The 22906-nt window shown below is 41.5% G+C and overlaps 1 protein-coding gene across 22 annotated transcripts in view; it reads left to right on the plus strand.

Moving 5' to 3' along the window:
• Positions 1 to 17336, plus strand: part of LCOR (ligand dependent nuclear receptor corepressor) — a 124942-nt gene extending 107606 nt beyond the window's left edge. For all 22 annotated transcript variants that reach the window (XM_086379335.1, XM_086379334.1, XM_086379343.1 and 19 more), the window contains one exon: positions 11348 to 17336. In XM_086379335.1, coding sequence (XP_086235461.1) covers positions 11348 to 15674 — 4327 coding nt within the window. In that variant the 3' untranslated portion in view covers positions 15675 to 17336. The remainder of the gene's footprint in view (positions 1 to 11347) is intronic.
• Positions 17337 to 22906: the final 5570 nt, after the last annotated feature.

Raw genomic sequence — 22906 nt, forward strand, 5'->3', positions numbered from 1 at the left:
GGGAAGTCCCCTGGAAACATTTTAAAAGATACATGAATATGTAATGAGTGCTTTAAGTCATAATTTGGTTAGAGTTCAGCTTGGAAAGTAAGCGAAAGTGTATTAAAATCTATAGGTATGAAATCTTTATAGGCATGTTGTTGACTGGTAGTTTTAAAATATTAATTGCACTGTTCGTGCCAGTTTTATTTGATCAGCAGTATGGAGTGATATGGAATTATTTGGTAATATAAATTCTTGCAATTTGGTATACTAGAAAGATCACTTGCTTTTTCATCTGCAAAGTGAGAATGCTGTCCTGAATGCCTTTTACGCCCTATTTAAAACTCTGTGCCCATTAAAACTGCAATTTTCTGTTGAATGTGAGGCAGATACACCAATTGTATCTGTTCAAATATTGAGTAATACAGTAGCAACCCTTTATTGAATACTAGGGTCTTATAAACCTTAGGTCTTATCTTTGCAATTGCAGCATTTTCAAAAAGGAAAAAAGAATAGGTCTGAATATCATTTTAGATGGCTTTTATTTAAAATAAGTCCATTTTGTTACATTTTTGTTATAAACTATGAATGTGATGATCTTTTTGCAAAAATTAACTTAAGCAGTTACTTTTTATTCTGATTAATTTTAAAGTATTGATATGTTCATAATTTTTGTTTCTATTGCGTGCAGGCTAGTTCTGCTTTGAATGTTAGAGTGCAAAGAGCTCTTTGGCTCATTGGATGCAATTTGTTTCAATCAAAATCAGTCTTTTAACAGTACAGATGCCTGAATCCGTTTATAAGAGTGAGACAAACATGTTATATATTTTCAAATTGTAACACAGGAGGTTTTTTTTGGGAGGTGTTGCATTTTTTAAGTTCATTTATTCAGCAAATCTTTTTTTTCCTAATTCTGTCAAAAGACATAAAATTAGTTTTAACCATTTTTAAGTGTATAATTTAGTAGTGTTGTGTATATTCACATTGCTGTGACCACAGGAGGTATTTTATTAACCCACTGATTAAACACTGTTGGTTCCACCCTAATCTTTTATTTTTAAAATGAAAAACATGGAACTTGGGGTCTTTTGGGGACTTGTCCACTCTCCTAACATATAGTGAGTTGCCCTTAACATGATTGCAAACCATTATACTTATCTTTATACCACTTTGGCACCCTTAACCTAGAATTAAAGTGAAGGATTTTATAATTTCCTTTTAGATTCACTTTTAACTAATTAAATCAGCTATTAATTTAGTTTCATTGTTGAATAAATAAATTACATTGCTTTTTATGAGGAGAATTTAATCTGTATTATGAAATTGCCAGTAAAGAAATGTGAGGTATTTAAAACTTCTTTGTTAAATAGAAATTAGCATTGTTGACTCTGTGATGGAAGAGGTGAATCTTGAAGAGTAGGTAGAGCATAGAAGAGTGGAGAATACTTCAAGTTTAAGAGAGAGAATTTGATGAGCCTGGCTTAAAATCCTAGCCTTTGTACTTTCTTAGAACATGGTCTTGAACAGTTACTGAGCCTTTCTGAACCTCAGTTTTCATTTGAGTAATAGGGGTTTATACCACCCACCTCAGAGATCTGCTTTGAGGCTTAAATAAAATTCTGTATGTACAATACTTAGCACTATGCCAGGCTTTTTGCAAGTGCTCAAAAAATGAGAGTTAGAGAAATCACCTCGTAGTTAATTTAGTGTGAGGGGTAAAAAGAGTGAGAAAATCAGTTTGAAAATTGTGGAGGAAGTTGTTTACATTAATTAAAACTTTGAATGTGAGGCAGGTGAGTTTGTATTAGACCAGGACGTTGTCTAGCCAATCTTGTTTTAACTCTTAACTTGTTTTAACTTTAATCAGAGACATAGAAATGGTAGAACTACAGTTGAAACACGAAATGCTGCTTTTCTGATTGCTTTGTCCTATTTCAGAGAAATGTTATCAAACTACCAATGATTTTTTGTTTGTTTTCAAAGATTAAATAGAATAAAAGTTGTTTGGAAAGTAGATGTTTAAAAAGTATAAAGTTACATAGAATTTATCTTCCTTTCCATTATATGTAGTTTTTTTTTTATTTTCAAGGTTGAAATTTGACATGCTTTGAATTTGCAGATTTTTCTTTTTTTGTGGTGGTAGTTTGAAAAACACAGTGTAAGAGCTAGGTGGGATGGTGAAGATGTGTGTGTGCTTGTGTGTTTAATCATCAGACCTTTAGTTTTCCTATAAAAGAATTTGGGGAGTATACTGCCTTTTTAATGAGATTCTAATTACACTCTTGCTGAATGGGAGTTCTGTGCATTTCAAACATATCCTAGCTAGCACAGTTTGGAAGTGTTCATTTCAGTGTCTGTTAAAATGACTTGAGACGTTTTCCCCAGGAGAAACCTAGTAGTGTAATTTTAGCTAGATAGAAATGGACTAAGAAGAAAATAATCAGGATAGCAGATTCTTGTGAGGTGCTAGGAATTGGTGAGTCTGTGTAAACCAGCTTTTCAAACTTTAATCAACTGGTTATAGCTTACTAGTAAATTATAAGATCAGGGAGTTCTAAACATTTTAAAAATACATTAAAAAGAAGAAAAGCCAATCAGAGAACATAGCATAATACACATTAAATACTGTTTTGTTGAATCTTATATGTTACCATACACATCCAAACTAGAACATATGTATTGAGTCATTTATTTCTTGTTCTTGGCTTCAGTCAGAAAGTCTGCTGCTAAGTCGCTTCACTCGTGTCTGACTCTGTGCGACCCCATAGATGTCAGCCCACCAGGCTCCGCCATCCCTGGGATTCTCCAGGCAAGAACACTGGAGTGGGTTGCCATTTCCTTCTCCATCAGAAAGTCTAATTCTTCTTAAAGCCATTATGTAAACCGTACCTTTCCATCCTTTTTTTTTCTCCTTTTGGTACTAGCAATCTCTGTGCCTCCAGGTAGGAGCCTATCCTCTTGCTGTCTGGCATTCAAAATTCCCTTCCATTCCCTGCCTTGTCAATTAGATTTGAACTCATTTTCTTTGAAAACTTTTTCTTTTCCTTCCTGATTGTCAAAATGTTTCCTCTTCCCTTTTTAGTTCCTTTGAAAAAGGAAGGAAGGAAAAAGGCCTTTGAAAAAGGTCTTAGGAAAACTATTTTCACTACATAGTAATTTATTCAGTTAGTTTATTCATCACTTACGCCTGAGATGAGCTAAGCCCCAGTTTGTAGGCAGTGAAACCACCATGTTAAAAGGCCAAAGTCCTGGACCTGTAGACAGATCCACAGTCTGCTGGAAGATGTGGCCATGTCAGCTGCCGTGCCACATGAATGCTGTTTATGAAAGACAAACTGTGAGAGTAGAGTTAGAAATAACACAGCACGGGGAGAAGGTGCTAAAGGAGAATGGACTGTGAGCAGTGGGAAGTTGACTGAAATTTTATGCAGAAAAGGTGACAGGATCAGATTTGGGCTTTAAGAAGACAGCAGTTCTGGGTGATGTACAGCAAACTCTAAAATGAGGAGATTTAGTTGCAGGGAGCTTACAGTGTAGAGTTTTCCAAAGGAGGTCGAATCAGTATAGATGAAGTGGATTGTATATTGGAAGCAAGAGAAGTAACAAAACTAGGGATAAACATTGGGATAGTGTTAAGTACCTAAGTTGAGTACACGTGTGTGCATGTGCATATATGTTTGCTTATATTTTGTCTCCCAGCCTTCCTAAACAAAACCTTGAATACACAGATGATTCTGCATAGTTCCCCTCACTCCAGTGTAGCTCCAACAGTAGCCTTGAGTGTTTCTGGAGAAACATGGGGTAAGGGATATTTATAAAGCACTATTTATTCCAAGAGCACACTCCAGAGAATGGTAGCTGAGAATAGTTTTCTTATTATACTTTAAATTCTAAAATGTATATACCTCCTCTAGCAGTCATGAAGTGAACAAATAAGAAATAACACTAAAGTTTGTATAAGATACCTTAGGAATCATTTTAAATCTTAAATCCTTTTACATTTTGCAAAGTTGTCTATATCCTTTACATAATTGGTTAATACTTAGGAGTGCCATCATTGTGTCAATTTTAAGTGATTTATTGTATGACACCAAAAGTAGAACTTGCCACTTTTAAGGATTATACCACAGGTTTATATGGTTTCAGGCATGGAGACAAAGAACTGCAAGAGAACATGAGAAAAGTTAAGATACAGACGATCCCATAAAAATCACAAAAATACTAGATACCTGCTTATTTGGATATTTATGTAATCTGCTACTTCCTCTCTTCCTTTCACTCAAAAAGAAACTGGGAATATATGTTGAAAACTTAGCACTTTATTTCTTCAGAGGGAAAAGCATTTGTGCGGCAGGACTCTGTCGTGTCCTTTTGCTTTCTGTGTGTGTCAGCTCCCCATGCCTCCTCTAGTCTTCCCTCTGCATACACGCTGCCCTGCGAGGTGATCGTTTGGGGATTTGTTAGAGGTTATTGGTGTTAAAAAGAAATACATTCCAACAGTACTGGAAATCTTGTCTAGACTGACTCCTCTCAGTTCCACTCCAGGGAAACCGTACAGGGTTCTCGGTCACTGTTGGGTCTTGACAGATGTATCTTTCCCCTCACCCGCCTTGAACAGAGCGTCGTGACACAGTGCCTTTTCTCTCACTCGGGGAGTGAGCATCTCTCTATTCTGCCTAAACAATGGTATTTTTTTAGTCTGTCATCGTCCTAGTCATTTTAAGGGAGTTGAAGAGCAATGTCCCCCACAGAACAACATAGATTGTAATCCCCTACCTGACAGATACAAAGACAAAAAAAAAGAGAGCAATAGGCCAGACTTGCTGACTTGTCATAAGCTCTCATGTATCCTGACCTAAAATGTCAAGTATGCCGTTCAGATCAGATCTCTCTTTAATCTGGTTTCAGTAACCCCGTGAGTCTAGGGACAGACACTTTCAGTTCAAATCAGCCCTGAGCAGAGATCTGTCTTCTTCGTCTGTAATTACTGTATTATTTTCTGAAGTCTATTTTAAAGTGTCTTCTAAGAATTTGTAGTTACAATACTCATTAATAATTTAGATTTGTGTTCTCATCAAATGAGTATTTAGATATATCATTTAGGGATATTTCTTCCCCTATGTCCAGAAACTATCATTTTTAAAATGCCATCTAGTCCAAAGTCCCCTGTCTTTCACTGCCACTGAACCCCTCCCTTCTTTTGTTTATATTAATTAACAAAAATTGGAGAAGGAAATGGCACCCCACTCCAGTATTCTTGCCTGGAGGATCCCATGGATGGAGGAGCCTGGTGGGCTACAGTCCACGGGGTCGCAAAGAGTCGGACACGACTGAGCAACTTCACTTCACTCACTAACAAAAGTAGTGTATTTAGTAATATATTTAGTCTTGCATGCAGAGCCTTAACTAGGACTATAGAAACAAAAATCAATATGGTGGAGGGGGATGGCGGATAAAAATTTTTCAGAAGTAAGTAATTTGGTAGAACTGTTTATTGTGTGAGCCTGTTACATTTCTAGAGAGGAGACGGAGGTATTGGACTGTTGCGGCTAATGACACCTTGTTCTGGCTTCTGACTCACCAGTGTAACTTTCTGATCATATTTTGGCTTCCCATGTACATTTGCCTCTAGGGTGAAATATGTTAAAGAGTGAACATGAGGATCTCCTTGATAATTATATTTTGTATTGTAATAAAGTTGACAGTCTAGCTGAATTTACAGGACATAAAAGATATATAAGCCTTAAACTGTTCCTATTAATATCATATATGTACCCCAAATAATAGCCTTTTATTAAACCCTGAGATACAGAAAAACTAGCAAACTATCCAGTAACCACTCTCTGAATCACTTCTTTTCCCTAGTTTACAGTATTCATAATGTTTTGAGCCTCTGTTCTGCCCTGTTTTTAGTAAACTTGGTTAAGAACACAGTAAACTTAGCTGTCAGAACGGGATTGCATGTTTTGTTTTAAATCAGTAGTTCTCAACTATTCGTCCACTCCACACCTGAGCAAGATGCCGTGTTGCCATCAGCAAGAGTGACTCTCTGAGTACTCCTACAGGGTGAAGAGACACAGATACATCTTGGATTTGACCCCTCACCCAACACACACACCATCCCCCACCATTCTGATCTCTCTTTAACACCAATTTTGAAATCATTTTCTGTCTAAATCCATCTAAATTCTAAGTCCAAATTTAGATAATTAGGATTTCAGTTCAGTCGCTCAGTTGTGTCCGACTCTGCAGGGCGCCAGGCCTCCCTGTCCATCACCAACTCCCAGAGTCCACTCAAACTCATGTCCATTGAGTCAGTGATGCCATCCAACCATCTCATCCTCTGTCGTCCCTGTCTCCTCCCGCCTTCAATCTTTGCCAGCATCAGGGTCTTTTCAAGTGAGTCAGCTCTTCTCATCAGGTGGCTAAAGTATTGGAGTTTCAGCGTCAACATCAGTCCTTCTAATGAATATTCAGGACTGATCTCCTTTAGGATGGACTGGTTGGATCTCCTTGCAGTCCAAGGGACTCTCAAGAGTCTTCTCCAACACCACAGGTCAAAAGCATCAATTCTTCGGTGCTCAGCTTTCTTCATAGTCCAACTCTCACATCCATAAGTGATTACTGGAAAAACCATAACCTTGACTAGACGGACCTTCGTTGGCTAAGTAATGTCTCTGCTTTTTAATATGCTGTCTAGGCTGGTCATAACTTTCCTTCCAAGGAGTAAATGTCTTTTACTTTCATAGGATTTCACCCACCTGGAAATCAGGTATTAAGCTGCCTCATTTTAAGAGGCCACTTTCTGTGACCTTAAGAACTTTATTTCTCACTTACCACTTTTACTGTTTCTTGCTTCAGTTCAGTCGCTTAGTCATGTCCGACTCTTTGCAACCCCAAGGACTGCAGCACACCAGGCTTATTAATTACCCTTTTACTTTTTCTCGTAGTTCAGTTCTGGGAAAGAAAATTTGATTGTTCAGTAGTTTATACATACAACTGTACATGGCCTTTTGAATAGTGAAAAACACCTCCGTACTCCATGCTTATCTTCACTACACACAGAAGCACACACAATTTTGTCATAAACCTTAGTGTATCCCCGTATCCAGGTATGGAAGATACACAGTGTGAAATAGCCAGAGGTAGATGCACTTCCCAGTAAAGGATGAATACTTGTAAGCAGACTTATCCAGGCCCTTGAACATCCTTATATTTTCAGTGCTTAAAGAACTAAAAGTAAAGAATTAGGAAACATAATTTCAGACTATGGTCTGGCAAAAATTACAACTCTTTAAGCAGGGCTAGCAGTGCATTTTGGTGTTCTCTTGTATTTAAAGAAAAATCGAGCCAACTTTATTTACAGCTCTTGACTGTTTGGTCACTCAGTCTAAACTGTTGTCTCAAGCTTTCTCTCCCCTTCTGGTTTCCTGGGATTATCTTTTTCTCCTTTTAAGATTAGTTCTCATCCAGACATCATTCATTCTCCCTTTTGGTCTTTTTTCAGTCAAAAAGGACATATTTTGGTCATCAATGATGTTGCCTTTGCCATTGGTAGTTCTAGAGCAGATACTGAGAGACTACCTGAATCCCTCAGTTCCACATTCTAGACTCTTAAAATTGTCATTTCAGCTCTCTGCCACATCTCTTGTTTATTTGACCTTTTACCCTAAGAGAACCTAGGCCTGGACCATCCACCATTTATATTAACCGCTGGAATGTTATCCTTTGTAAATTTAAGTGTGGTGGTATTGACAAAGTAGGCAAATTCAGCTCTGTCTAATCTCTGATCTAGAAAAATATCATTGAGTAAATCATTAAAGATAAGATTGTGAAACAACACATCATTCTTAAACTGTGCGTTTCAAGGTTTTTATGAATATTATCTTATCCTTCTGCCACGCCCTTAAGAATTAGGCATTGAATTGGGCATAAAAAGACAAAGTGTTCAAGGTCACACAGGCCATTTCTCAGTAAGTAGAGAAACTCAGTGCTAATCCCGGTAGTTGTGCTCTTCTATAGCCCTCCTTTCCATTTACCAGTCCCTAGGATCTCACTGCTCTTTCGTGGTAGTGGTGAAGTGTTTCTGACTGATGAAAAATTGATTTAACTATTAGTGTCCTGTTGTTGAACAGAAGAAATGTGAAGTCAAGCAAGTGATTTCAAAATCTGTGATGACTTACTGTTATTTTAAAACTCTAATATAATATAGTCAGATGTGATGGGCATAGTATGATGTCAGCTATAATCACTGAACTAATAATAAAACATAGTGCTTCTGCTTAGGTCGGGTTTGCATGAGTAGTCTGTAGGACAGAAACTCAGCCCTCTCTGATTTCCTTATTTACTCTTTAAAAAGTAATCAGGGCAGATGCTGTATTTAGGCTCTATTGAAGGCCTGAGACTATGGGAAGAATTGAATAGAAGCAAAGGTAGAGACCAGCTATTTAAAATTCAGGCAAAGCTGGCCAGCATACATTTCTTTAAAATATGAAAAAAGAATAATAGAATTAAACTTCAGAAAGTTGATGTTAGTTTTTAAAACAAAATAGTTGAGAGATATGAAAAGAAAACTAAACATAGATTTTATTGAAGAAGTTTCCAGAGAAAGTCAAATAAGGTAGGAAGCTGGGTAATTTAGCAGCACAGTCAAAAGTAATTTTATTACTATAGTTGTAAAGTTAGGTATTATAACAGGGCCCATTCAATGACACTTGGACAAAAGTTGGTATTAATGTGAAGGTTCTCAGATTCAGGTGAAGCTCCTGGTGGGCACATACCTGTGTGTCCCTGGTTGCCTACCAGACAGATTCAGAATCTTACAAACATTTCAGCTCAGTGCGTACAGAACAGAACTCTTCAGACACATAAAGCCTTACAGTCAGCAGTTGCCAGCTTTGTTGTCTGTGTTCCTATCTCAGTAAACGGTGCTGCTCACAATGAAAACCCAGGAAGCATCCTTGATGCTCCCTTTCCCTCCCCTTCTTTTTTTGCTAAGAGAAAACAGAAAAACATGAAATGTTACCCCTACCTACACGCAAGTACTTTACATCTTCTTGGAAAGCTAAGACAAAGACAAGACTAAGTCAGTAACAGATACAAATTGTGGGGTAAATGCACAAGACCCCTATCATTGCCAAAGAATTTTACAAACCACTGTAGCTTCAAATTTCAGGAAAGGATACAGTCACTCTAGGATGATAGTTTTGAGGTGGCCAAGGATCCCTCCTGCTTCCTCTGGTGACCTGTGGTTTACCAGTACATTGTCCCTGATCCTTTTTACCAGGAAGGCACACACAAAATGACCCTTTGTTGATGTCTCTTCCTCACAAGCAAGGTTGCCATTTACAGTTTTAATGTTTGCTCATCTCCTGAGCATCCCAAACCACTGTTGTAAATGCCTTTTAGGGTTGGGATGGTCTGTGTCCACCTCACTGATGCTGTTTTTCAGCCTCCACATGCTGTACTGCATTGTTCCAGGTTAGAGTTAAGTGGGTACTAACCATGTGTCTCCAGTATGCCTTCGTTGTGAAGACACCACTTCCACCTGCCATAGTGCTGAGACAGCTACCACCACCAGGTGGCTGGTTGTCTACTTTGTCCCTGAGGACTAGCCACATTGCCATGGTCATTGCTTCAGAGCTGATTTGGAAGATCTTACATCAGTCAGGGGTAAATAAAATATTAAATCACTGTTAAACTATTGAGACATGTGGGATAGCAGGAGATTCAAGTTTCACAACCATAAAGGAAGTTAAGTATCATCTGTAGATTAATCGTTATTCAGTTTTTTATTCTCTCTGAGCATCGCTTTAGAAGAAAGTGCCTCCTCAGTTTTTCTTGAGAGCACTCTGTTCTTTTATTGGGAACACACTCCTTGATTTTAAGAATCTCAAGGCATGTTGTTAACTCCGAACACAGATCCTGCTTCCAGAGCACTGCCACAGGCTTGAAACAGTTCCAGAAGATTTTCACAGACTTTACCATTTATCTCCTCATTCTTTTCTACAATAAGATGCCAAGATATTTCTTAATCCTTCTCATAGATCTTTGTCAACTTTTCCCCCCCTTTCTTGTATTGCTAAAATGTACTTAGGATATATTATTTGATGCATTGAAAAGGCTGTTAATATCCCACTTATTTGTAGCTACGTGTCTCAGAAATATCAGGAACACATCCAAGAGCCAAAAACAGAAATAAAGGATTCTGAGCAGTTGAAGTTGTCAAGAAATCTATGTGGTTTACTTACAAAACTCTTCCTCTAGCCTTCATTCAGAGCTTGTTTGTTTTCACGTAAGGTACCAGTCTAGCACTTGAGATTTGGATTCTCAGCTAGTGAGCAGAAGTATTCAACTAAAGGTAAAAACGAGACGCTAAACATAGCTGATCTTTGGAAGCCAGGCAGAAAAAAGATTTTTAATAAAATACAGACTGCCACCTGACTTTTTTTGTATTTAAGCAGTAGATTTACCTGCTTGAGTGGCTCCCAGAGCTATCAATATATTTCAGTTCAGCATAATAAAAATAATAGCCAAGCTTCAATATTAGTGTACATGGTAATGACCCTTGAGTCATTAAGAAAGAATAAATTATGTTCAGAGGAAGAGACCATTTTTTAAAGACTTCCACCAAAAATACTTAAAATTTTTAATGTTTTTTGCTTGAAGGATAAACTTTGATTGTCTAGAAAATCCACTTTGTGGGGTTGTAAGAAAGTATTAATGTACATTTCTGGTCTCTGAGTTATTTTCACTGAAGCATGTTTAATGTGATTGGCTAACAATAATGGTAACTGGTATTTGTATAAACTTTGTAGGTTTTCTTTTGCAACTGTCTTAAGTGGTCGATGGGGCAGGTGCTCTACTAAGATCTAAAATGGTTCAGCGTTTTGGCCAAAGTCACACAACTGGTAACGGGTAGACTGCTGTCCAGTGTCTCCCAGACTGTGTCCTATAACACGTAGTAACAGCAGTTAGTAGCACTAGGTGGACCTGGACACCAGGTACCTCCTGGGGAGTCCTTCAGCAGGGACCTCCTGACTTCCCCGTGAGCTGCAAAGTCTGCAGCTTGCAGGAGGAGTTTGTTAAGTCCTCGTGTATATCTCATTGAGTCTGAGAGTTGAAAATGATTTTGTAGTCACTTACCCAAGGGTGTCACAGGTGTCTCCCCTGCTCTAAAGGAAGAGAGGAGCTTATGTTTTCATTGAGTAGACGCTCCTACACTATTGAATAAAAAGCATATGGGCCCTGAGAAGCAGTTTTGAACAGAGAATAAAACATAAGTAACATTGATGAATTTCATAATGTAAAAATGGCTCTTTGGAGAATGATCATACTGATTTCTTCTTTCTCTTTGTCTGTCTAGTGAGAACTCAGCAGAGGCAATAGCAGTACATTCTAATCATCAGTCGAAGTCCCCACTGGAGAAGTTTATGGTCAAATTGTGCACACATCATCAGAAGCAGTTCATTCGTGTTCTGAACGATCTGTACACTGAGTCTCAGCCCAGCTCTGAGGACCTGCAGTCTTCTGATTCTGGAGCCATGGACGCTTCCACCTGCGATGCTGGCTGTGCCCAGCTAGGCACCAGACATGCAGAAAAGGATGCTCTGTGTCTCAACATGAAGTCTTCTACTTCTGTAGACTTGTCCATAGACTCTGGAGGCTCTCATAGCCCTCCACATTTGACAGAGCAGGCCCTAAAGGAGCCTCTGCCTGAGACAAATTCTGTAGATGGACGAGAGAAGACTCTGACTATTGTCCAAAAAGATTCCTCTGAACTTCCAACCACTAAACCTAATTCAATGGATAATTCCACTCTGGGATACCTCACTGCACCGAATTCTTCCTCATTAAACTTCCACCGCATCTCTAAGAACCTGGAGGGGCAGACCACTGAACAGGAGCAAGACACAGATGTGAAAATATGTGAAGATGGTAAAGACCATGTGCAGAGCGCAGCTTTAGTAGAAAATCTAATTGCAGTAAAAGCGGCAGCTGAAAATAATGAGGAGAGCAACAGCTGTATTGTTTCTCAAAGAAATTCATTCAAAGCTTTATCAGAAGAGGCTTGGGACTCAGGGTTTATGGGGAATTCACCTAGAACTGCTGACAAAGAGAATGCTTTACAGTGTAGCTCAAAAACACCTTTACGCCAGGACTTAGAGGCATGTGAACAAGATTCAAGGCCAAAGCAAGAGAACCATCTTCACTCCCTAGGAAGAAATAAAATGGGTTACCATTTACAGCCCAGTGATAAGAGCCAGTTTGATCATTCCAAAGATGGTTGGTTAGCCCCCAGCCCCATGCCACCTGTACACAAAGCATCGAATGGACACTCACGAACCAAGATGATACCCACCTCCATTAAGACAGCTCGGAAAAGTAAAAGAGCATCAGGGTTGAGGATAAATGATTATGATAACCAGTGTGATGTCGTTTATATCAGCCAGCCAATAACAGAATGCCACTTTGAGAATCAAAGATCGATATTATCTTCTCGGAAAACAGCCAGGAAGAGTACTCGAGGATACTTTTTCAATGGCGATTGTTGTGAGCTGCCAACCGTTCGCACGCTGGCCAAGAATTTACACTCCCAAGAAAAAGCAAGCTGCTCAACTGTGGCATCAGAGGCAGTGGTCACTCCCAAGCAGACCCTTGTCACGTCAGCACCTCAACCTACAGTAGAAGTAGAGCATCCCAGAGAAGACAAGCCTGAAGAACCTAGTAAAGAAACAACCCCTCTCACGGAAGGAGACAGAGATGCATCACCTGAAAAGGAATCTCAAGAGCCAGAGGTTTGCCTCGTGACGAATAATGCAAACCCAAGTGGCTCCCCCACATCAAAAGAAACAGCAGCCTCCAGCCCAGTGTGGCCCCTCCTTGCTCATCTTCCTGAAGAGGACCCACCAGAAGGCAGCTCCATGGTCTCAGCTCCCACAGGAAGTGAGATGTCTTCCCCTGAACGAGACCAGCAGCCAGCTGAAGTGCTGAGTACAGAGGAGATGAGTGTACCCCGAGACTGTCCCCTACTTCCCTCCGCAGACAGCATTTCTGAGGGAGGCAGTGACGATGTTGCCCCCAGACCTGTTTCCCCTCCTGAAACAGCAGAGAGAGAGGAAAGCCCTCTGTGTTCAGAAAGTCAAAGTGCCTCCGCGGGCTTGGATCCTCCCATGAGCCCAGGAAAGGCCGAGGAAGAGCCAAGTGTCGCTACTGAGGCTGAGACCGAAGACGCTCAAGAGCTAGATACCGACCCACTCTCAAAGGAAAGCAGCACTTTGACAAATGAAAACCCCAGTGAGATTGAGGAAAGTGAGGCAGCAGGTGGTACAGAAAAACTAGAGGGAGAGGACGGTGATGTAAAACATCCTTCAGAGAAAGATGCATGCGATCAAAACACCGAGTCACCTGAAGAAAATCTGGACAAGAAGAAAAAAGGTAGAAAATTCCCGGAGGCCTCTGATAGGTGTCTGCGAAGTCAACTTGCAGATTCTTCCTCTGCCGAGAGGTGCCTAAAAAATCAAAGTTCAGATTCTTCCTCTCCTAGTGCTGATGTCAAGGTTTCTAAAAGTTCTGGTACAAAACGCTCTAAAAAAGAAGGGTACCCTGTTGGGACAACACCCGAGAGCTTCCCTACTGAAGGCTGCCATACAAAAGCTCTAGAAGACACTGAAAACCCAGTTGTCAACGAAAAGACCCCTGAGAAAGACGCTGAGCAGGAGGTTGAAGTGGGTGGGGTGATCACCAGGCAGACTTTGAAAAACATGCTGGTGAAAGAAGTCAAGGGGGAAGAAGGAAGTATTTTCCCCAGCAGTGATCCCTTAGCCACAGTTGGCCAGACCCTGCCTGGAGAGAAACTGGAAATCTATGTTCAGTCTAAATTAGGTGAGAACAGTACTCAAGAGCCCTCTGAAAGCATTCCTTGTACTTTCCCAGAACAATCACAGGGGAAGCCAGGACCTGTTCCTGCAAAGGAGACGGAGGAGGCCGTGAATGAAACAGACAGTGCCGACAGCCAGCATAAAGATGGCGATAGTGATGACGTGCCGTCTAGCACGCTGGGATCATCAAGTAGTGGAAATGACGACACTGCAGTGCCCCCAAAATGGGCCCCACGGCTTACAAGACTGACCTCCTCCACCTACAACCTAAGACACACTCATTCTTTGGACTCTTTGGATACTATAAAAGTGACTTCCGAAAAGGAAGCAGCACAAGGAAGCCCAATCCCAAAGGAAAATGCAGCTTCCGAGAGTGGAGATCCCGTAGATGAGGGTGATGTGGACACCGTGATGGACGAGCAGCCCAAGTTTGTGGAATGGTGTGCTGAGGAGGAGAACCAAGAGCTCATTGCCAACTTCAACGCCCAGTACATGAAAGTTCAGAAGGGCTGGATCCAGCTGGAGAAAGAAGCCCAGCCAACGCCAAGGGCAAGGAACAAGTCTGATAAGCTGAAGGAGATTTGGAAAAGCAAGAAAAGGTCACGGAAATGTCGGGGTTCACTGGAGGTTCAGAAGTTTTCTCCTGTTCAGATGCTGTTTATGACAAACTTTAAATTGTCTAATGTTTGTAAGTGGTTCTTAGAGACAACTGAAACCCGGTCTCTCGTCATTGTGAAGAAGGTCAATACTCGTCTTCCAGGTGACATCCCACCCGTCAAGCACCCTCTTCAGAAGTACCCTCCTTCCAGCCTGTACCCCAGTTCACTACAGGCCGAACGCTTGAAAAAACACTTGAAGAAATTTCCCGGAGCTACTCCTGCCAAGAACAATTGGAAAACACAGAAGCTCTGGGCTAAATTTCGAGAGAATCCCGACCAGGTGGAGCCAGAGGATGGCAGTGACGTGAGCCTCAGCTCCAGTCCTGAAGAGAGTGTAGAGGAGGCCAAGGAAGGTAGAAGCAGCCATCCTCCCACCAGCTCACCGACCCCAGCCAGTACCCGCATCCTTAGGAAGTACTCCAACATTCGAGGAAAGCTCAGAGCCCAGCAGCGTTTGATCAGGAACGAGAAACTCGAAAGCCCAGTTGGTCCGGCTGTGGAAAGCAAACAGAGTTGCAAGAGTGTGTGCATCAACCCTCTGATGTCCCCCAAGCTCGCCCTGCAAGTCGGTGCAGATGGGTTTCCCATTAAACCCAAGAGCCCCGATGCAACGAAGGCAAGGAAAGGGAAGCAGGTGCCTGAGGTCTTGCCAAAAGCCGAGGTTCAGAATAAACGCAGGAGGACAGAAGGCGGCAGCACTCAGGACAGGAAGGACAAAGGGCCTGCGGTGAGGGCCAGCAGAGAAAGGCATGTTGATGGGTCCACCAGAATCTCCGCTGCCAAGAAGCCAGCCGCAAGGGACAGAAGCAGCCAGCTGCCCAAAAAGACATCTTCAAAAGAGAATAAAGTGAAGATCCCTAAAAAATCACCTGGGAAGAGCTGCCCGCCCTCCAGGAAAGAAAAAGAGAATGCAAACAAAAGACCTACCCAGTCCTCTGCCTCGGATCCCGTGACAAAATCTGCAAAGCAAAAAGGGGCAGGTGAGTCCTCTTCCAGGCCACAGAAAGCCACAAATAGAAAGCAGAGCAGTGGAAAGACTCGGGCCAGACCCTCAACAAAAACCCCAGAGAACAGTGCGGCCCAGAGAAAGCGAAAGCGGAAGGCAAAGCTGGACTCTTCGCACAGCAAACGAAGGCGGTTGGATGCAAAGTGATTCGCAGGGCAGGAGCCAGAGCTAAAACTGTTCTATTAGAAGCAACCTTTATTTTGCATTAACTAAATCTGCTTTTATAAGCTTATCAAGCCTTTCAAATCTGCAGTTAATGGAGAACACCACAATTTAAGATGTCAGAAAGTGCGTCTCAGATGGAGAAGGGAACTTGCAGAGTCTTTCTCTGAGGCTGAGTAAGGGAAGTTATATATTATATTCTGGTTGTTCCTTGGGTTTTAAACTTGGAACCAAGCAGTTTTAGTTTTTAAAAGTACAGTGCCTTATTTATCCTTTTTGTTTTTAAATTTACAAAAGCTAAAAAGCTGATCTATGTGATTAAAGGCTTGTATTTTATACTTGACGCACAAGCACTTGTACTGTAGCCAAGAAGACCACCATCACGCACATAAACGTAGCTTTTCAGCAGCCACCCTGCAGTGTCAGTACACGAACAGATGCTCCTCTTTGCAAACCCCCGCAGTGAGCTTCCCTCTGTCTTGTTTGTCTAAACGATATTTGAAAGCTGAACCAAATCACTTTTACAGTATGTGGAGAATGCAGAGGGAATTTATAATTATTATAAAAGATTAACACTTCTGTTACCCCTTTTTAAAAATTCGTATTCGTTGTTGGTCACTCATCTCTGATGTTTTGTCATTTGAGGGAATATATTCTAAATTCTGTGCCCATGGGACAAAAGGTTGTCACAAGGTGTTAATATTGATATATGAGGTCTGAAAATTACTCACATCCCCCAAACTGTTTGCATTACTGATTCTTCCCATCCTTTTCATTTTTGATCTTGCACGCTTGCTAGCACACTAATGAGGTTTTCATCCTACTTTGGGAGAAAAAAAAAAAAAAGCTAATGTCTTTTTGCTGTAATTTGACAATTGGGATAAGAGTGACCGTTCTAAGTATTTTTCTTGTCTTGAGTACTTCTGTATTCAAAGAAAGCCAAAATGTTGTTTTCAGTAATAGGAAAGTTTAAAAGAGTGTGTGTGTGTTTGGGGGTATTTGCATGTGGTTGTAAAGCCACAAATGTCTCCCATTCCCCCAGTTAAATTCTTCTCCATGCAGTGTGATAGGCTCTTCATGAGCTGAGTAATTAGCATAGGCCAGATGGCTTAAATGTAGCCTAGGGTCTCTATGAGCATCCCCCAAATTACTATGGCACCAGACTCAGAATTATAAAAAGGTCAGAGCAGCCTTTCAGTTGGAGAAAGTAGCACCAACATCTCATTGTGTGCCCACACACACCCCAGTACCCGGAGCTGATGCTCAACTGGTATTCCAGTGTGAAATGTACATGTTTAGAGTAGATGCCCTTTCTGATGGATTAACATCATACTAGTAGTTAATGCTTATAGAATCACAATGGCCTCTATCACGTCGGGCTCTGTTCCATGGCTCAGAAGCGAGAGCTGCAATATTTGTGACTGATGTTGTTTGAGACCTGAAATGAGTGTACTGGCTTTACCTTGGTGCCTATAGCATCGCTCCATTATAACACAGTGTGTACTCGGCGTCTCCATTGGGCCGCTCTGCCAATAAGTCTTGGTCGCTAAAGCTTCAGCCAGCTTCTCTGACATGCTCTGTCCCCAAAATAGGCTCGTATGGACAGCTGCTATTCCGTCCTTTTTATTAAAAGATTTTCCATCCCTATTGCTTGAAATCTGTTTGGATAAACCCAGATGTACCTGTTTTCATGCATTAGTTCATTCAGATCATGATAAAACAAGTTTTCTACCCATTCTGTTAAAGTTTTGCTGTATATAATGAAAACTTCTGGGATAGGATTAGGAAGCAGTGTTTGATTCATGGGAAACTGAGCATGGTGTTGATTTTTGCAGATAGTGAAGCTTACTATCTTCAAAGAAGCCTTCCGCGCCCCGCCCCCCCCCCCGCCCGCCCAGTATCTCCTCTATCCCATGAGTCTTTTTTTCTTTTTTGTATCTTTGACCTTGGCCATTCCAGAGCTACCTATATTAATGAAACTGCTGAGTGTGTGTGTGTTGGCAACCTTCCTCAGCATTAAGTTGCACAGAAGCATTAACGTGTTTTAAGTAGGTTCATTTAATCTATGTAAGTGGTTTTAAAGTTTTTTAGAAAATCTTTTCATAGAGCCGTCACTGGATATTGTTTTTGTGGTGACTTTAACAGTGGAGGTTTGCCCACATCAGGTGTGCTGACCCCTGTACGTACGTTCAGGGTGCCCCGTAGCTGCATACAGACTACCTTGTAAGGGTGCGTGGGTTAGGTTAGGGAGAGATGCCAGGCTGGAGGTAGGTGGCACTTTTCCAGTTGCAGGTTATAATCCATTCCATTCCTTTTCTTATTTCTTCTTCATTTTTAAAAGCTTATCACTTCAAGATCATAGCCTTCTCTCCCATTCTAGACAGCATTGGAGAAAAGATATCAATGTGCATCTATTTATTTTATATACCTACCAATGCAATGGCTCATCTTTAAAATCAACTTACACTTTATAACAGACTACATTTAAATAGACTGGGATTCTACATAAGTAAGACACTTAAAAGTTTAGAATAATATTTGTTGAATCTCACTTTTGCTGATTCAGTTAACTTTACTAATAGAAGAAAGGAAAAAAGTAGACTTGAGGTCCAACTCTGGAAGGCCCATTTACACTTGCAGCAGATGCTGGCAAGCCTGTCTCTCAGACATTTCCAAGCCTAGACTTGGTTCTGACTCAAGACTCCCCTTGATCTCCCCTCCTTGCCAGACCTCCTTCCTGTAGCCATCGTCCCAGTGTGGCTTGCACCGGATGCAAAGGCAGTCTGTCCCACCTTCTGGATTCCAAATTTAAAAGGAATTCAGCTCCTGGGCCTGTACTCAGAGAAGTGACTTTTGGAGCTGACGTTGATGATCAGAGAACATCAGTATTCGCTGTGAGCTTCTGGGGGAGCTGGAAGACGCCTGGAAAGCAGTCACTAAAGCTCCACCATAGCTCCCCAGAGCTGGCCCTCTTTAGGAGGCCCTTTTCCATCTCCCATTTTCTACCCTCTGAGGCTCCCCGAGTTTGGAGGAACCACCTGGAATCTGTGCCCTTGGTCAGGGTCCAGAACCTCACCCCTGGCACTGGCGCAGACATGTTAACGGTCTTGTAGCACAGCAGGAAGGCCATGGACCTTTGTTCTGCTTGTGAGGCTACGTATAGACAAATGTTAGTCACGTCTATTAACCTGAAGTTGCTAGTCCCTTGGCTCCCTTTGGTAGGCCAGTTCTGTTGTATCTGCATTTCATTAAAGACTTCTACACAAGCCTTATTTTAAAAATAATCTTGGGCCATGGGTTTCATGCCTCCTTGTTCCTGTGTAGTATAGATGGAAGAGGTGTAGTTGGTCATCACTTCATAAACGTGGTTCTTCTAATGGGGTCCTCTGTGCGTCATGAGACTGGGCAGGTAAATTCCTCACAGTTCAGATAGGTCATCAGTAAACATCACTTCATGACAGTCATTTTGAAGTTTGGACTCTTCTCCCTTGGGATGAATTCTGTAGTGAAGACTGGAGCTGTCACTGTCATTTGTGGGCAGCGTGCCTGTTGAGCAGTGGGCCTAAGAGCCAAGAAGGAAAGGCCAACGTGCCACGTGAGGCAAGCTGGAGATGCTGTAGTGTCACCATCGGTGAGTCTGGTATCTGGTCACTTTCCCTGGGACAGAACTGGAATTTCCCCAGGTGCTGGCAAAGGGTACCCCAGCCGCCTGCTCCTTATGGTTTCAGGTCAGCCCATGCAGGCTCTCATTTGGCCTATAGATGATCCTTCACTGCTCTGCAAACTGTGGGCTGGTCATGCTTTTGTAAATAAAAGTGTATTGGAACACAGCCCTACCCATTCATTTAGGTATTATCAATGGCTGTATATATTTACAGCAGAGTTGAGTGTCTGTAGCAGAGACCACATGGACCACAAAGCCTAAAATAGTTACTCCTTGGATCTTTGAGAAAAAGTTTGTTGACCCATGCTTGAGAGAAGAATCTTTTTTCAGGGGGCGGGAGGGGAGGGGAACTTCGCTGGTTTATCTTCTCCTTTCTCCTGCCTCTTCTTTCTGTCCTCTTCTCCTTCCTCCTTATCTTACCTCAATTTTGTTCCTTTTATATCTTTATTTTTTTTCTTGCTACGAAAGAGACATGTTGCCACTGCACATCAAGTACCATCTCCTGAAACCTGAACTGCCTTAGCCTCACATCCTGTTAGAATCTCCCATCACCTTTAGCCTCTAGAGTCAGAATCCGTGAGCAAATAGGAATTGGAGTTGTAAAAGCATGTGGCCTGGGCCTCTCCTTTCATTCCGCTTTTATCATAGACTTGACTCTGGCTTCACTTCTTGTTTATTACTAATCAAGTAAGCCAAGATTTTCTTTCTTTCAAAGTTAGTTCAGACTTCGTTAGGTGGATGTTCAGTTTTCTGAACCTTACGTTTAGGTATGAAAAGCCTTTTCACAAAGGGAAAAAAAAAGTCCAATCACAAACCCAAATTGTTGTTTATTATAGTTCTGGCCAGCTTCTAGGAAAATGTATTGACGTTGATATTTTTTTCAGTCACACACTCTTCTTTCAAAATAACTATATTAAAAGCAAGCCAACAACTGAAAAACAGAAGCTTGAAGTGCTTTAGAAAGAATAATAGAAAATTGGAGCATATTATAACCTGAATGTGACTGAGAAGTTATGGATGATATCTTTAGGTTAAATCCAGTTAACTTCCAAGGAGTTGTCTTCTCCCTCCCCAAAACTCAAGGATCCGTTTCTCTGCTTTTTATCAAAATGAAGGATTGATAAAATTTTGTCAGTGGCTCTGAAACAATGACTGTTTCGTATGTTTTGAAACAGATAATTATCATTTGAATTGTTTACTATGAGTTTTTATCTTCTTATGGCTTGATATCCACTGAAATACTGAAATTTTTCCAAGTATGAAGTCATGTCTGTGTCAGGCATCCACAAGGCAGTCCTCACATCCCAGCATTGTGTACTTTGCCCCAGGCTTGCTCCCAAGTCCTTTTCAGGGAAAAAAGAACAAAAAGATTACTGTAGTTAAAACTAGCAGGATTTTGGGAAGCCTGTTGAGACAGCCTTTGATATAGCTCATCCCTTGAAACATGAGAGCCAACTGCTGTCATCTACAGTGCATGGGCTGGAAGACAAAAAGGTCTGACCTCCTTCCCTTAAAGATGTTAAGTCATGCGGAGGCAAAACCCCAGAGCCCTCTGATGCTGCTCCCAGCTCAGGCCTCGCCATGCTGTACTGAGGACCCAGGGAATCACCTGGGGCACTTCGCAGGCATCCTTGCTCATGCTTTTTTGCCTCTGGTTTGAGCTAAAGCTGGCTCTTCCTTGCAATGCCTTCCCTTTGATCCTTTTCCCAGAGCCCCGGTGGTTTATGTCAGTGCTCAGAGGGGCCGGCAAGCTCGGTGACAGAGGCTCTTTCACCTGCGTGGGACCATTCCATTTAACACGAAGTGCTCTGTAGGCAAGCCACATGGAAGTAGCTTTTTTCTCATTAAAAAGCTACTCATTTTTGGCTCATTAAAAAAGATCCAACTTGCCCATGGTTGTATAATCCGCCAGAGATTGGAGGAATGCATTAAACAAGGTATAATGGGTTATGTTTTAAAGAAAAAGAGACCCATTTTTTTGTGTGGGTTGTAATGGGTTATGTTTTAAAGAAAAAAAGACCCATTTTTAGACCCACTACAAGTGGTCCACATAGCCTAAAATATAAACTACTTAATACCTGACCCTTTGCAGAAAAGGTTTACGGATCCTTGCCCAACCCTTGCAGTGCGTCATTCAGGATCAAATTGTGTGGTCAGTTAGGCACAAATACATGTTTTTCATGGCGTCCAGCACTGCAGCATTCCTTTCCTTTTAGATTTTACCGTTCCTGGCCCGTTGATCTTAGCACGCAGCTGCTATCCCACATTATTCCTAAATAATGTTCGTGTATTAAAGAACACATCTCCCTTTGTGGATTGAATATTTGTTGAATTGTGGACATTCAATCTGATCTACCAGAATACCAAGTTTAAAGTGAAAAGTACAAAGTCTTAAACTAAAAGTACTACGATTGTCCTCATGTTTATGAGTTAAGGTGAACTTGACTCTCATGGAACGACATTCCTCGACAGCAGTGCTCAGCACACACGGATTTACTTATGAACTCCAGAGCCTAGAACACACCCCTCCCCGCAGGTACGGGGCGTGCTGGTTCCACCCCAGAAACCATACAGTGCATTTGTGTACAGTATGTTGGCGAGTTCATCACTTCCCAAGCTTCGGTCGTCACTTGTGGACATACATGGCTGGTCTTTGCCTGTTTGAACCTCATTCCAGATTCCCCATTCTCAACTATCTTAAAAATACCAGCATGTCAATGGCACCTTGTCAGCACACCAGCAGCTTTAGACCGAAGTTCAGGGCTCTCCAGCCCGGCCAGCGAAACCCACTCCTGCCTGGTCAGGCCTAGCTCACCTCATTTTAAGGCCCCACCTTTGGCATCTTGCCTCTTCCCTCTCCTTCTGCCCCCAGCCCTCTTCCAGGAGGCACCTTCTCTAGGAAGCCACCTACCTTTCGAGTGCTTCGCTGAACATGTGTATGTCATATTAGAAGCATTTCATGACTATTTTTCTTCTCATGTTTAGCCATTGGGTCCAAATGCTATTCAGCTTATCAACTTTCTCACTCAAGTTGTTTTCTGTAATCTACACTTCATGTCATCTTATAGCAAACGCTGTAGAATCTGGGAGCTAGTTTGTGGAAGAGATGCTGTACAAACTAGATTTGCATAATTTTGTATATTTATACTACAGGTAGGGATGAGTTAGAGCCCTATAGCTTAAGGTTGTTAGTTTCACCAGTGATTTCTTCATTCTTAGCTCTAGGAGAGTGTGTGACTGATTTCAAATACATATATATAATACATATTTATACACACCACTGTGAAATTTATTTCACTGTGTAAATAGTGGTATTTTCCTGTTCAAATGCTTCTATAGAAAGTATTTATTTTAACAAACAAAAACTGTCAAAAGGGCTTTCCAAAAAAGTGTTCTTTCTAGAAAACCCATCCTCCCCAGCTCCCTTGCTCAGCCACTGAACCCCCAAACTACATCATGAAGGCAAAAGGGTGAAACCTTGAAGCCCTCACTGTATTGGGGCAGACACAACTGCATGGGGAACCTGAGCACATTCCCCACTGTCACCCCATCC

This window comes from Bos grunniens, chromosome 26 (genome assembly GCF_055505025.1).
Source record: "Bos grunniens cultivar Pamir isolate PY7600 chromosome 26, Bosgru_T2T1.0, whole genome shotgun sequence".
Classification (NCBI taxonomy): domain Eukaryota; kingdom Metazoa; phylum Chordata; class Mammalia; order Artiodactyla; family Bovidae; genus Bos; species Bos grunniens.